The 12,098-nt window shown below is 53.8% G+C and overlaps 1 protein-coding gene across 7 annotated transcripts in view; it reads right to left on the bottom strand.

The window, feature by feature from the left end:
- Positions 1 to 12,098, bottom strand: part of TTC7B (tetratricopeptide repeat domain 7B) — a 173,631-nt gene that overhangs the window by 151,268 nt on the left and 10,265 nt on the right. For 6 of the 7 annotated variants that reach the window (XM_058655184.1, XM_036496314.2, XM_004584341.3 and 3 more), the window contains exon 2: positions 3,667 to 3,821. In XM_058655184.1, coding sequence (XP_058511167.1) covers positions 3,667 to 3,821 — 155 coding nt within the window. Of the gene's footprint in view, positions 1 to 3,666; positions 3,822 to 12,098 lie in introns of those variants that run through there. The other variant, XM_058655186.1, reaches the window with a different exon arrangement.

Raw genomic sequence — 12,098 nt, 5'->3', positions numbered from 1 at the left:
TATGCCCTCTCCCAAGCCTTCTCCTCGGAGCTCAGGCTACTGTGGGCTGGACTTCTCTGGCTGCAGAAACACCCTGGGAAGTAGGGCTGCCGTGTGAACTACAGCTGTCACAGGGGACTACAAGCACAGGTGCACATGGAGCCCAGGGGACATGACTAGAAGGAAAAGGAGAAAACAAATGTTTTCCCCAAGGTGCCAACTTGCAAGGGATCAGGGACAACAGGTGGCACTGGGCAGGGCAGCAGAATGGACAAAAGAAGTTGAAGGAAGCAAAAGAGGTTTGGGAGTGGCCAAGGCAGAGGTCCATATATGAGAATTAAAATCACATCTGGAGACAGAGAAGTTCAGAGCAGACTTGAGAGGAAAGGAAAAAAAGCCATGAATGTTAACAGCAGTAATAACAATAAAGGTACCCAGCACACAGGGCCTCCATCAGGATTGGGGAGCCAGGCCAGGCTTGGGAATCTTGGAAAGATTTTCTAGGAGATTCTGTGAGGTCCTTCCCAACTCCCTGCCCACCCCTTACCCTAAACCTTCGAACATCAGAGAATGGTGGGCTTCAAGGTGAGCTAAAGGAGGTCCAGTAGGGGGAAGTTCTGACCTGGAAGATCCAAGATTTCCACAGAGGGATGGTGGTGACAGCTGCCCAGCAAGGGTGCTTAACGTGACAGGCGTGGACCTTCAGAAAAGGGAACAGGCCAGCTGCCTGGTGTGGCAGTGACGATGCTGCCAGGGTGCCCATATCCCACATGGGATGTGTGGGTTCAAGATCCGGCTGCATCCTACAGATTCTACCCTTGGAAGCAGCTGTGAAGCCTCAAAAGATTGGGTTCCTGTCACCCACATAGGGGACCCAGACTGAACCCCTGCCTCCTGATGTCCACCTGACCCAACTATGACTTGTTGAGAGCACTTGTGGAATGAACCAGCAGAGGGAGGTCTCTCTCCTCTTCCAACATGGATGGATGGATGGATGGATGGATGAATACTTCAATAAAATTTCAGCCAATACTGTGGCACAGCAAGTTAAATTGTCCCCTGTGACACTGACATTCCACATCAGAGTACCAGTTAGAGTCCCAGATACTCCACTTATGTTCCAGCTCCTTGCTAATGGGAAAGCAGCTGATATGCCTGGACTCCTGCCACCCACATGGGAGACCCAGAGGTAGCTTCAGGTTTCTGGATTCTGGCTCAGTCTGAGCCATTGCGTTTATCTGGGGAGTGAACTAGAGGATGAATTCATTCTCTCTCTCTCTCTCTCTCCATCTTTCCCTTTCTCTCCTCTCCTCTGCTGTTCAAACAAATAAACCGTAAATAAATAAATCCCTGTTTGTGGTCTGGGAAAGCAGTAAAGGATGGCCCTAGCAGAAGCTCCTGGCTCCTGGTTTCAGATCGGCTCAGCTCTGGCTGTTGTGGCCACTTGGGAAGTGAACCAGTACAGAGATCTTTCTCTCTGTCTCTCCTTCTCTCTGTAGATCTCTCCTTCTCTCTGTAGATCCAATAAAAATAATCTTATTTTTTAAAAAAAGTAAATAAATGGAATTTTAAATGGTGACAATGCCAAAATTTTATGTGTATTTTATCATAAGAAAAGTTTGAACAAAACAAACTGAAGGGCCAAAGGCTCAGAACAGACCCAGTGGGAGAGCCCTGCTGGGCAAGCTCCGGCAGTTCCGCATAGCAGTGGAAACAGCTTGGCCAAGGCCAAGGCCATATGGCTGCCTGGGAGGTGGGAGCACAAATCCAATGTGGTGCCAGCAGCCACGCTGCTCAGATAAGCAGGGTTTTCATGCTGTCCATCAGCCCCCAGCACAGGGCTCTTTCAGTAAGAACCCAGGTTCCTCCAGCTCTGCTGCTTCCAGTCTCAGCTCGGCTGAGACATGCTAGACTTGAGTTCCAGCAAAGAGGAAGCCACTCATTCACGGGTGCTAGCAGGGCCCACGCCCACGCCAAGGGTACAACTCCACGAGTGGAAAACAACAACAGCAGACAAACTCTCCAGGTACAATCGATCACATCAGAGCAAGTGACAAGTACCTAATGCACAGTGTCGAGAAAACTCCCTCACTGAAGCCTCGGACAGCTTGGAGCCTAGGACACCTACAACGAGAAACTTAAGGCTCGACAAGGTTGAACAGGTGCCCCAATCACACAGCTCACAAATCTGCATGTGGGGACATCTGAAACTCAGCGTCCTTCCTATCGTTTTGGGTGGTAGACAGCATCCACTATCAGCATGTGGTGAGATCAACGGCTTAGAAGTGGGAAAGGAATGGGCGAGACATCTCCCTTACACAATCACACCCCCACACTTCCTGACAGGACATGTGACCCCGACAGCCGTCCCTGGGAGTGCCTGCTGGCCGCCTCCCTCCCACCCTAGAGTCACCAGTGGGTGTGGAGACAACAGTTCCGCAAGCCTAAGCACTCAGTGTAGAAAGAAACTGAGAGAGGAAATTCAAGTCGCGGTGGCCAAGGCCCAAACACTGCAGCGAATCCTGACATAGCAAGCATCCCATGACAAAGTGACATTCCCGGACCGCCTCCCAAGGGCCTGGTGCTGTGTCCAGTACAGACGTTCTGAGGCCATTCTTGTAAGGAGGTTAGATTGGGGTTTCCAGGAGGCATATATAGGAATACAAGTTAACTTGTCCACGTGTCACCCAAGCCCTCAGCCACAGCCAGGTGGGGGTCCAGGTTCCCCCTCCCAAGCCCCAGGAACTACATCCCAAACAGGGAAGTGCCCCCCACAAGCCCAAGCTTCCAACGCAGTAGAAGGGAAAGCCCTGGTAGGCAAGGCTGCCCCTCAAGAAATGTGCATAGACTACAGCCAAGGCCACAGCAGGAGCCCCGCAGGATGCAGAGTTGGGAAGAGAAAAATGAAGGAGAAATCACTGAGGTTACAAAGGAAAAAGAGGACAGAGCTCCAAAGCCCACGGAACACTGTCCTTGTGGAAAACAAGTGATACAACAGGAAGGGCCTGAACAGAGGGGCAGGGCGGGGCTGGGACGCAGCCGGTGCCTGCACACAGAGGCTGGGACAGCAGCCCTCAGCGTGCTCAGAGGGGCACAGCCAGGAAATGTAAGTTGACAGGGCAAGGGGCAGGACAGGCAAAGTAGACACACGCGAGGGGGTATTCCAGAGAAGCTGAGAAGGGAAGACCTACAAGCAGGAAGAGAACCCCGAGTATCAGCAGAGACCCGAGAGCAGAGCAGGTGAACCAGGCAAGCACCGGGGCAGAGGCCTTGCTTGGGCAGGCTTAGCTCTGGGTGCCCTTCCTCACCGGGCAGCACCAGACCTGCAAGCACCAGCACTAAGCACACACAGCTCTGGGCTACAGTGGCCTTTCACAGTGCACAGCTCGGGCAGGGAGCTATAGCACGGCCAAGCATCAGCCTGAGCACTGGGCCTCACAGGGGAGCTATTTCCAAGGTCAGGACCATTGTGCAGGATGTCACTGAAGACCCATCAGAGAAAGCCTAATGGGGGTGAGCCAGCCAGGGAGATGACGCACAGGCAGCACGGGAAGCTAGCCTGCTTCTAAGAGGTCAAGAAGTCATGTGGTCCAACCCTGGGCCTCCTTCCTGCCCACATCCAGCCCAGCGGAGGTGGGGCCCAGCATCTCCCCGCTGTCTCCTCTCCCACACACAGGCCCACAGTACCTTGAGGTTCCCTCGGTCCAGGGCAGCGGTGAGATGCTTGCGGACCTCGGTGAGCTGCGGCCGGGGGCCCCGCGGGCTGGCCCCCTGCCGCAGAGGGTGCTCCTTCAGGAACTGCTCCAGCTTGGATTCCCCAAGGAGGAGTTCAGCCATGTCATCTGAGGAAACAAAGTGAGACACTCAGCTGGGCCAGGAAGAACCTATTCTGGGAGCCCCTTCCCTCATGCTCAGGGCCACCATACCCTGAGGTTCCAGACTACCAGGCAGGCCCACTGGGAACTGCATGGCCTTAGGGTCTAAGTGGGTGCCCGCTGGTAGTGAATTCTGATCATGAATAAACTGCATGCAAGCAGGTGTCTGGTCAGTTTTCACTTATCCATTCTAGAACTGGATGGATCTACATTAACACAGAGATGCCAGTCAGCAGGAAATGGCCAACTTGTCTGATGTTGTGTTCAGGGAAATCTTCCAAGAACACACACACAAGCCAGTAGTGAGCATTCTCTAAGACAGCTGCGAAGCCATCTCCCAGCTCCTTGCTTTCCTGGGGCCTCCCCTCCGGAGCATGGCGATGCGCTGTAAAATTCTATACAGATTCTCAGAACACAGCTGTGTCAAAATGACCAGGGAAAGTGGGAATAGGCCAGGGAGCTCCTGGTTAGCAGGCGAGGATCAGCCGCCAGCCCCTCCACACAGGGGCCTCGCGGTCACACTGGCAGTTAGCACAGTAGCTTTGAAAAAATTTTCTAAAAAATCTTAGAAATTTTCCAGGTTCCAGTTTAATCCCCCAAGCAGATTATGGTTTCTTTGCTCCACATCTTAAAAGGTAAAATCCTGGTTACTCGGCTACTTGCTCTTCCAAACGGAAGATTTATACCAGGGAAGTCAGGCAGAGGCTGTGAGGCCATCACCGACAATGCAGATGCGCTGGGTGGCGTGGGGTGGACCAACAACCCTATGGGGTCCCAAATCAGAATCCATTAACAACAAAAGCATCAGCTTTACCTCACTTTCAGTGTCAAATTATGTGTATAGTCACACTCCAGGACAGCCAGGCAGGAGGGAAATAGGTTCCCAAGGCAGATACGAAAATAAATTCTAGGGGCTACAGCTAAGATATAGTAGATTAAGCCTCTTCCTATGGAGCCAGCATCCCATATGGGTGCTGGATCATGTCCCAGCTGCTCCACTTCCCTGCTTATGGCCTGGGAAGGCAGAAAAGGATGCCTCAAGGCCTTGGGCCCCTGCACCTGTGTGGGAGACTAGAAGAAGCTCCTGGCTCCTGGTTTTGGATGGGCTGAGGTCTGGCCCATGCAGCCATTAGGGGACTGAACCAACAGATGAGAGATTTCTCACTCTGCCTCTCCTTCTCTCTGTGACTGCATCTTTCAAATAAAAATGACATAAATCTTTTTTAAATTATTTCCAGATAGATTAAAAACTTAAATATAGGGCCCGGCGGCATGGCCTAGTGGCTAAGGTCCTTGTCTTGAATGCCCTGGGATCCCATATGGGCGCCGGTTCTAGTCCCAGCGGCTCCACTTCCCATCCAGCTCCCTGCTTGTGGCCTGGGAAAGCAGTCGAGGATGGCCCAATGCATTGGGACCCTGCACCTGCGTGGGAGACCTGGAGGAGGTTCCTGGTTCCCGGCATCGGATCGGTGTAGCACCGGCCCGTTGCGGTCACTATCATCGGACAGAAGATCTTCCTCTCTGTCTCTCCTCTCTCTGTATATCTGACTTTGTAATAAAAATGAATAAATCTTTTAAAAAAAACTTAAATATAAAACAAAAGAGGACAAAAATGGAGGAATAGGACCCGAATTAACCCTCTCATCTGAAAATAAGCACACAAGGAAAAGGGCCATAGGGGAGAACAGTTCTCAAGGCGCTGGGTAACAGGTGGGAAAGGACAGCGGGGCCAGAGACCTGGGTGACAGAACAGCCCTACAACCACCCTGTGAGTATCCCCATCCCATACAGACACCAGGACCTTGCACAAGTTTGTGCCCAAGACAGACCTCAGTGTCTCCTCCCTCTCTGCCTGCGTACCCTCAGGCTCAGGGCTTCCCACAGCTGCAGGTGGGACAGCAGGCCTGCAGGCCTGCAGCACAGGGCCAGACACGAGGCTTCCAGAATGGAGGAGTACTGTAGGGAGAAGATCTTGAACCTCAACCAGCCCTGGACTTGAATCTCAGCTCCTTCACCTGCAGCTGAGTGGCAGGGAGTGAGATGCTAGCCCTCTCTGAGCCTGCTTCTTTGCCTGGCTACAGCCCGGAATTAGAGGTCACGTATACAGCGTGCAGCAGGTGCTGGGTAAACAGCAGCTACTGTCCCAGTTACGTTCCACCAATTGCTGGGATCTGCTATTTCCCAGAACAGCCGTTGTTATGGGTTGACAGGATCTGACTCTCCGGCTAGTGAAGACCCTTGAAGCCCAACAGCCTTAAGTTGATGGCTAATGGAGCATCTGAATGGCTGATGAATTTACAGTGGAGACATCCAATCATGATGTCTGCCAAGGCAGCTCCAGCATAAGGTCTTTGGGTCACAGCAGCCATGCCCTAGGATCTAGGCAGTTGGGCCTATTCCCAGCCTGACCCTCCCTGCACACATGTCCCACCATCCACCACCTGCCTCAGATGCCAGCCTCCAAGGGCCACCCAATCTCGGACTGAGAGCCTCTAAAACCCTTGCTGTGTTTCAGTCACTGTGATGAAAAGCTGGCTGCCAGCATTAAGCGGCATCTTGTAGTGGCAGGAAGTGCTATGAAACAAGAGCCCTGCTCCTGAGCCTGCACCTAGGTCTAAACAGTCCTTGAGACCAAGCTTGGCACAACTCAACACACTGACACTGGGCCTCTCCGAAGTCCCCAGGGAAGGTGGGGCTGCGGCCATGGTCTGTTGGAGTGACGCCTCTTTCTCAGTGTACCCATTGCAAGATACAAAGCAGAAGCCAACAGGCTTTCTTCCCTCTTCCTCTGCCCCCTGAGGTTTCTTTGGGAGAGAACTTGATACCAATGGCAGCATCTCAGGCCCTTCTAGGTCAGGATGCACGCAAGCACACACCCACGTCTCAGCTGCGATCCAAGGGGAAAACCAATCCCTGGTCCAGGTGCAGTTGCTGCTCCCGTGTCCCTCTGTACCTCGGCAGAGGCAGCCATACCCTCCATTCCCCCCAAGCCTCGAGTGGGTGCTTTCCCTGTGTTTATCTGAGCCTCAGAGGGAACAGTGGACCTGCCCGGGTCCCCACAGTGCCAACAGGAGCGCACAGCACCACAGGACATGGGTGAAGGGCGGCTGGGAGGCAGTGGGACGCAGGTAAGCAATCTCCAGAGAACAATCCCTGTGCCTGTATCACCAGCATTCACCCCACAAACAGGCAGCCTCAGGGACTCAGCCCAGAGACACAGGAGTATTAACCCCATACATCCCGACTGGTAACAGCCAAAGGTGGAAACCACCCATGGTGTCCTTGACAGACAACCTGTCAGATGAAACATCTGCCATATGCCAAGACTGTGCACGCACAGATGAACAGGCCTCAGCATAAAGCCATGGCAGCTGACCACCTCAACACGCACATCTCTGTTTCTGCAGCCCACACACTTCACAGCCTCTCGCACACACTCTGGTCTTGGTCACAGGACTAGCTCCGGCTGACAGTACATTAGCAACCCTGACGTATGCAGAGGCTTAGAAAAGAGCTCCATGTGACTTCTTCCTCTTGCTTCACTGTGACCACTGTGTGAGATGTGCCTGAGCGAGCCTGGACCAAGCGCCGCCCACCCTCGGGAGAGCTCCATGTGTGCAGCAGAGCTGAGTCAGAGTCCAGCCCAAGGTGACCCAAGGATCCACGGCCTGCCACAGATGCGTTGGCAAGCCAATGAGAAGTGGTTACTGGGGGGATGGAACACCTGCACCCCTTATACAGAGTACCTGGGGAGAGTTCCGGTTGCTCTGCAGTTCCAGGCCTCTGCGAATACACTCAAAGGCAGCAGATAATAGCCCAAGGCCTTGGGTCCCTGCCACCCACAGGGGTGACCTAGATGGACTTCCTGGCTCCTGCTTCAGATTGGCCCAACCCTGGCTCCAGCGGGCCTTTGAGGAGTGAACTACAGCTCGAAGAATTGTCACTTTGCCTCTCTAATAAATAAATCAAGACTATTTTTTTCTTTTCTTTTAAAAACATCTATCATTTTGGCATTTTTTAAAAAATTTACTTATTTTCATTGCAAAGGCAGATATACAGAGAGAGGAAGATCCTCCATCCGATGATTCACTCCCCAAGCGCCGATCTGAAGCTAGGAGCCAGGAGCTCCTCCGGGTCTCCCAAGTGGGCACAGGGTCCCAAGGCCCTGGGCCATCCTCGATTGCCCTCCCAGGCCATAAGTAGGGAACTGGACGAGAAGCGGGGCTGCTGCGATCAGAACTGGCGCCCATATGGGATCCCGGCACACTCAAGGCGAGGGCTTTAGCCGCTAGGCCACCGTGCCGGGCCTACCCAAGATTATTTTTTTCAAAAGGCATTAAGTGTGGGATGGTTTATTATACAGTAACAGCTAATAATCTCAAGATACAAAAGGTGGATTGTGTGGCATGACCATACGAGCAAAGAGCAGGGCAGAGCACTTGGCTTGAAGGTTGAGTGGCCATCAGGGAGCTTGCACCCCATACCAGCATGTGTGGATTTGATTCCCGGCTTTGGACTCAGGCAGATCCTGGGAACCAGCAGGCGACAGATCACCCATGTGGGAGCCCTGGACTGAATTCCCTGCTCCAGGCTTCAGCCTGGGGTACCCCAGCGGTTGTAGACATTGAGGCAATGAAACAGTAAATGGGCGCTCTCTCTCCGTCTCTCTCAAATAAATATGGGGAAAAAAACCAAATGACAACATACTTTGTTATAACATAGATGCAGCAAAGACCCTCAGGAGAGACCCAGGAGTGGGTGTTAGTGTGGAAGAGAGCAAGGGACACGCAGACAACCAGGAAAGCGGGGATTCTTCTCTACAGGAACAGTTCTCCATGTCACGATGACGTCCAGGTGATGTACTGAGGAGAAACTACGTTTGGACTGGGCCTGAACTTTTCCCAGGCCGGCTTCACGTGGTATGGGGCTCTCTTGTGAGGTTGGGCTGTGGCAGCTCCTGGTCAGCCCTGCCACCACAAGTCACCACACGTAGAATGGCTTTGGGTGACAGGTGACTTTGCCCAGTGCACGGTAGATGTGTGCTGTGCAGGTGTGAGGTAGGTGAGGTCATGATGCTCGGCTCATCAGGAGTATTAAACACTTCCCCACTTGAGATGCTTTCTGTTTCCTGGGTCGTAGCCCCTCACAAGTAAGGAGCATGTTCTGCCCTTCTTCTGTTTGCCTTTTGTTGCCTTCTGCATCCACTGTTTACATCTAACAGCCCTTGGCTGTGCCCTGAGTCGGGCATCAGCTACAGGTCCAGCAACCCACAGAGGAGCTGCGAACCTCGCCATCTTCTCGGAGCCCAGTGAAGGAGTGCCCAAAACACCACGCCCCTGCCCCGGGGCTCAGCTCCTACTCTCCCTGGGCCACCAGCCTCTCCCACACGCACACCTCAAGGTCCTTCCAAGACCCTGGCCACTTGTCTCACCCAAGCGTGCTGGACGTGCTGCACCTCCCTCTCCGCTCCCAGGCGTCATCAAAGACAATTCCAGCTCAGTGGGAGCACCTGCCTGCAGCTCCCTGGGCCTGAGCTGATCACATCGCTCAGGTGCTGTGCACACCCTACATCACCAGCCTTGACGCACACCTGCCGGCACCAGGACTCCCCGAGGTCACTGCCTGCCCAGAGCTCACGTTCCAAACAAGGGAGGTAGGTCAACCTGCAAGGGCCATATAGCAGTCAAGATAGCAGAGGATGAAAATGGGCTGAGGACACAGGAGTGCCTGGTGGTCTTGCAGATCTATCTGGCAGCTGGATCTGAGAGACTGTCCAGGGAGAGCACAACTGAGAGAAAGAACGAGACAAAGTCAGCCAAGCAAAGCCCTGAAAGGGGGGAACAGTCCAGAGAGTTCTACAGGGGAACCTGGTGTGCTCGTAATGCAGCAAGGAGGCCGGTGCAGCCAGAGCAGGTGCCAGGGCATGGGCAGACTGCCAAGGAGCCTAGAACACATTCTAAGTTCAACTGCAAGACTTTGAGGACTTGTGAATGGGGATGAAAGATTCTGATTTAAGCTTTCAAAGCTCCCTCTGTGCTCTGTGTGCAGAACACAGAGCGGGAAGAAGAGGCAAGAATAGAAACGGTGCCAGGTGACTGCAGCAGTCAGGTGCCAGGTGACTGTGACTTGGGCAAGCAAGATGAGAAACGGTGCCTAAAGGGTGAAACTGACTGAGTGAGGTCACAGTGTGAAGGGAAAGAGACCAGACTGACTTGAGAGACTGGCCTCAAGTCGCCTATGCCCTCATCTCTGCACCCTGTGAACATGCACCTTGCATGGCAGAAGGGACTTGGCGGGTGCAAGGGATAGGAGGATCTTGATTATCCTGGATCATCTGGGTGGGCCCTTCTGGGTGCTTAGCTGAAGGTCAGGGTCAGAGGAGGAGATATGGGGAAGTAAAACCACGGGCAGTGAAGAGAAAGAGGCCAACCCAGGCAACACAGGAAGCCCCAGGAACCTGGAAAAAAAAATGAGAGAGAGATGGACTTGGCCCCGAGCCCGGAATGAATGGCCCCACTGGCCCAGCCTTCAGCCCAGGGAGGCCTGAGGGTGACTTCTCGGAGAATCAATCTGCATTGCTCTGAGCCAGCAAATGGGTGCCGGTTTTGTTGCAGCAGCCACAGGAAATTAACATATGATGGATAAGAACAGGAGAGGAACCAAAGGCAAACTCTAGATATTGGATGGCATGATAGAGGGGACATGGGTAGAGAGGTGAGGAGGAATACTCGGGTTCAAGGTTGATATCCAAGCCAATAACTCAACTCCAAAGCAGAGCTGGAGAAGCAGAGCAGCAAGGCTTGGAGGTGAGAAACCAGGACCATGATGGTGACACCAAGATCAGGGAACGACAGGTAGGCTGAGCACAGCTGGTACATCAAAGTGAGGTCAGGCGACACAGAGGTGAGCCTGATGAGAGAGGTGCCGGTGGAGCGGAGGACCCAGGACCCTTGTGAAGGCTGACCTGCTGCAAAGAGGCATGGGGAGCTGGGCAGTAACAGGACCAGAGTGGGGGCTACAAGGAAGTCTAGGCCCCTGTAGATGCTGGAGGGAGTGGCCCAGGGCACGGGAGAAAACTCTGTAATGGTGACATCATGAAAATGGCACAAGGGCTTTGGTGCAAAGCAGAGGGGCTGGCAGCCTCTGCAGGAGCCACACCTCCACACAGGACAGGTAGCAGGCAGACAGGGCGGCAAACATGTGTCTGTCACTTTGCTACCTTCAACAACACATGAGGCAAGGTCGTGGACAGGACAGCCATTAGAGGAAGAAAAGAACTCATGAAGAATCTTCTGGGGAGCAGGACATGGGACCCACCACAGGGTGGTTGGGCCCTCGGGCCACCAGTGGCCTGGCCTGTGTCAGTAGGTGACAGGCCACTGCCAGCAGCTCAGGTGGGGAGCCAGGCCTGGGCACTGCCCTCTTGCAGTATCAGAGAGGGCACACACCTCTGCAAGCAGCTGTGACTTGGCTGGCCCCCAGCACCTGTTTCAGGCTCCCCTCCTGCTCCAAACTCCCCCAGGGTTCCTGTCTCTGCAAGGGGAAGGCCAATATCATCGCAAGGTACTAACCCAGCTCTTAACTCCACCCTAGTCCTCTCTCTCTCACACTGCAGTCAAGCACACCTCCCTTTCATGGCCCGGGCCCACCCTCATACCCTGGTCTCAAGAGACTCAGCTGCCCTTGGGCAGCCTGACCCAGGCCATCTATGAGCTCCAGGCCAGCCATGAGCCCCTGGCCTTCCAAGTCCCACTTCAGGGCTCCTGTTGGCTCTTGTCCTACTTCCCTGGCAGTGTTTAAACTGTGGCCCCAATGTGGAAGGCCTGGCCACTTGAAACAGCAAAAACAAAGGAGTCTAAGAGAAATCAGAAAAAAAAAATCTCGTGGGGGAAACCTGGCTCGTCAGAGTCCAGACTTGATGCCAAAGCCCCCTCCCCACAAGCAGTGCAGAGGCGGGAGGGGACACAAACACTGACAGAGCACACGCATCTCGCACTGCTTCCCCACCTGCCAATCGAACCTGAATCGAGGATCACAGAGGTGCCGTCCAAGTTATTATCTCCGAACTGGCTGCCTGACTGTGGGCACAGCGGGGCAGGAAGTGACCACAGGGGCAGGGGGTGTTATCAGGCCAGCCCAGAAGTCCTGCAAACACTCTCAGGAAGCCAGCTCCTCACAGACCAGTTCAGCAGCCACACCCGCCCACTGCAGCAGCAAGCACCAGCTAGAGACCCAGTGTCCTGG

This window comes from Ochotona princeps, chromosome 26 (genome assembly GCF_030435755.1).
Source record: "Ochotona princeps isolate mOchPri1 chromosome 26, mOchPri1.hap1, whole genome shotgun sequence".
Lineage (NCBI taxonomy): Eukaryota > Metazoa > Chordata > Mammalia > Lagomorpha > Ochotonidae > Ochotona > Ochotona princeps.
Note: the sequence above shows the minus strand (reverse complement) of the source record. Positions and strands in the feature narration are given on the sequence as shown.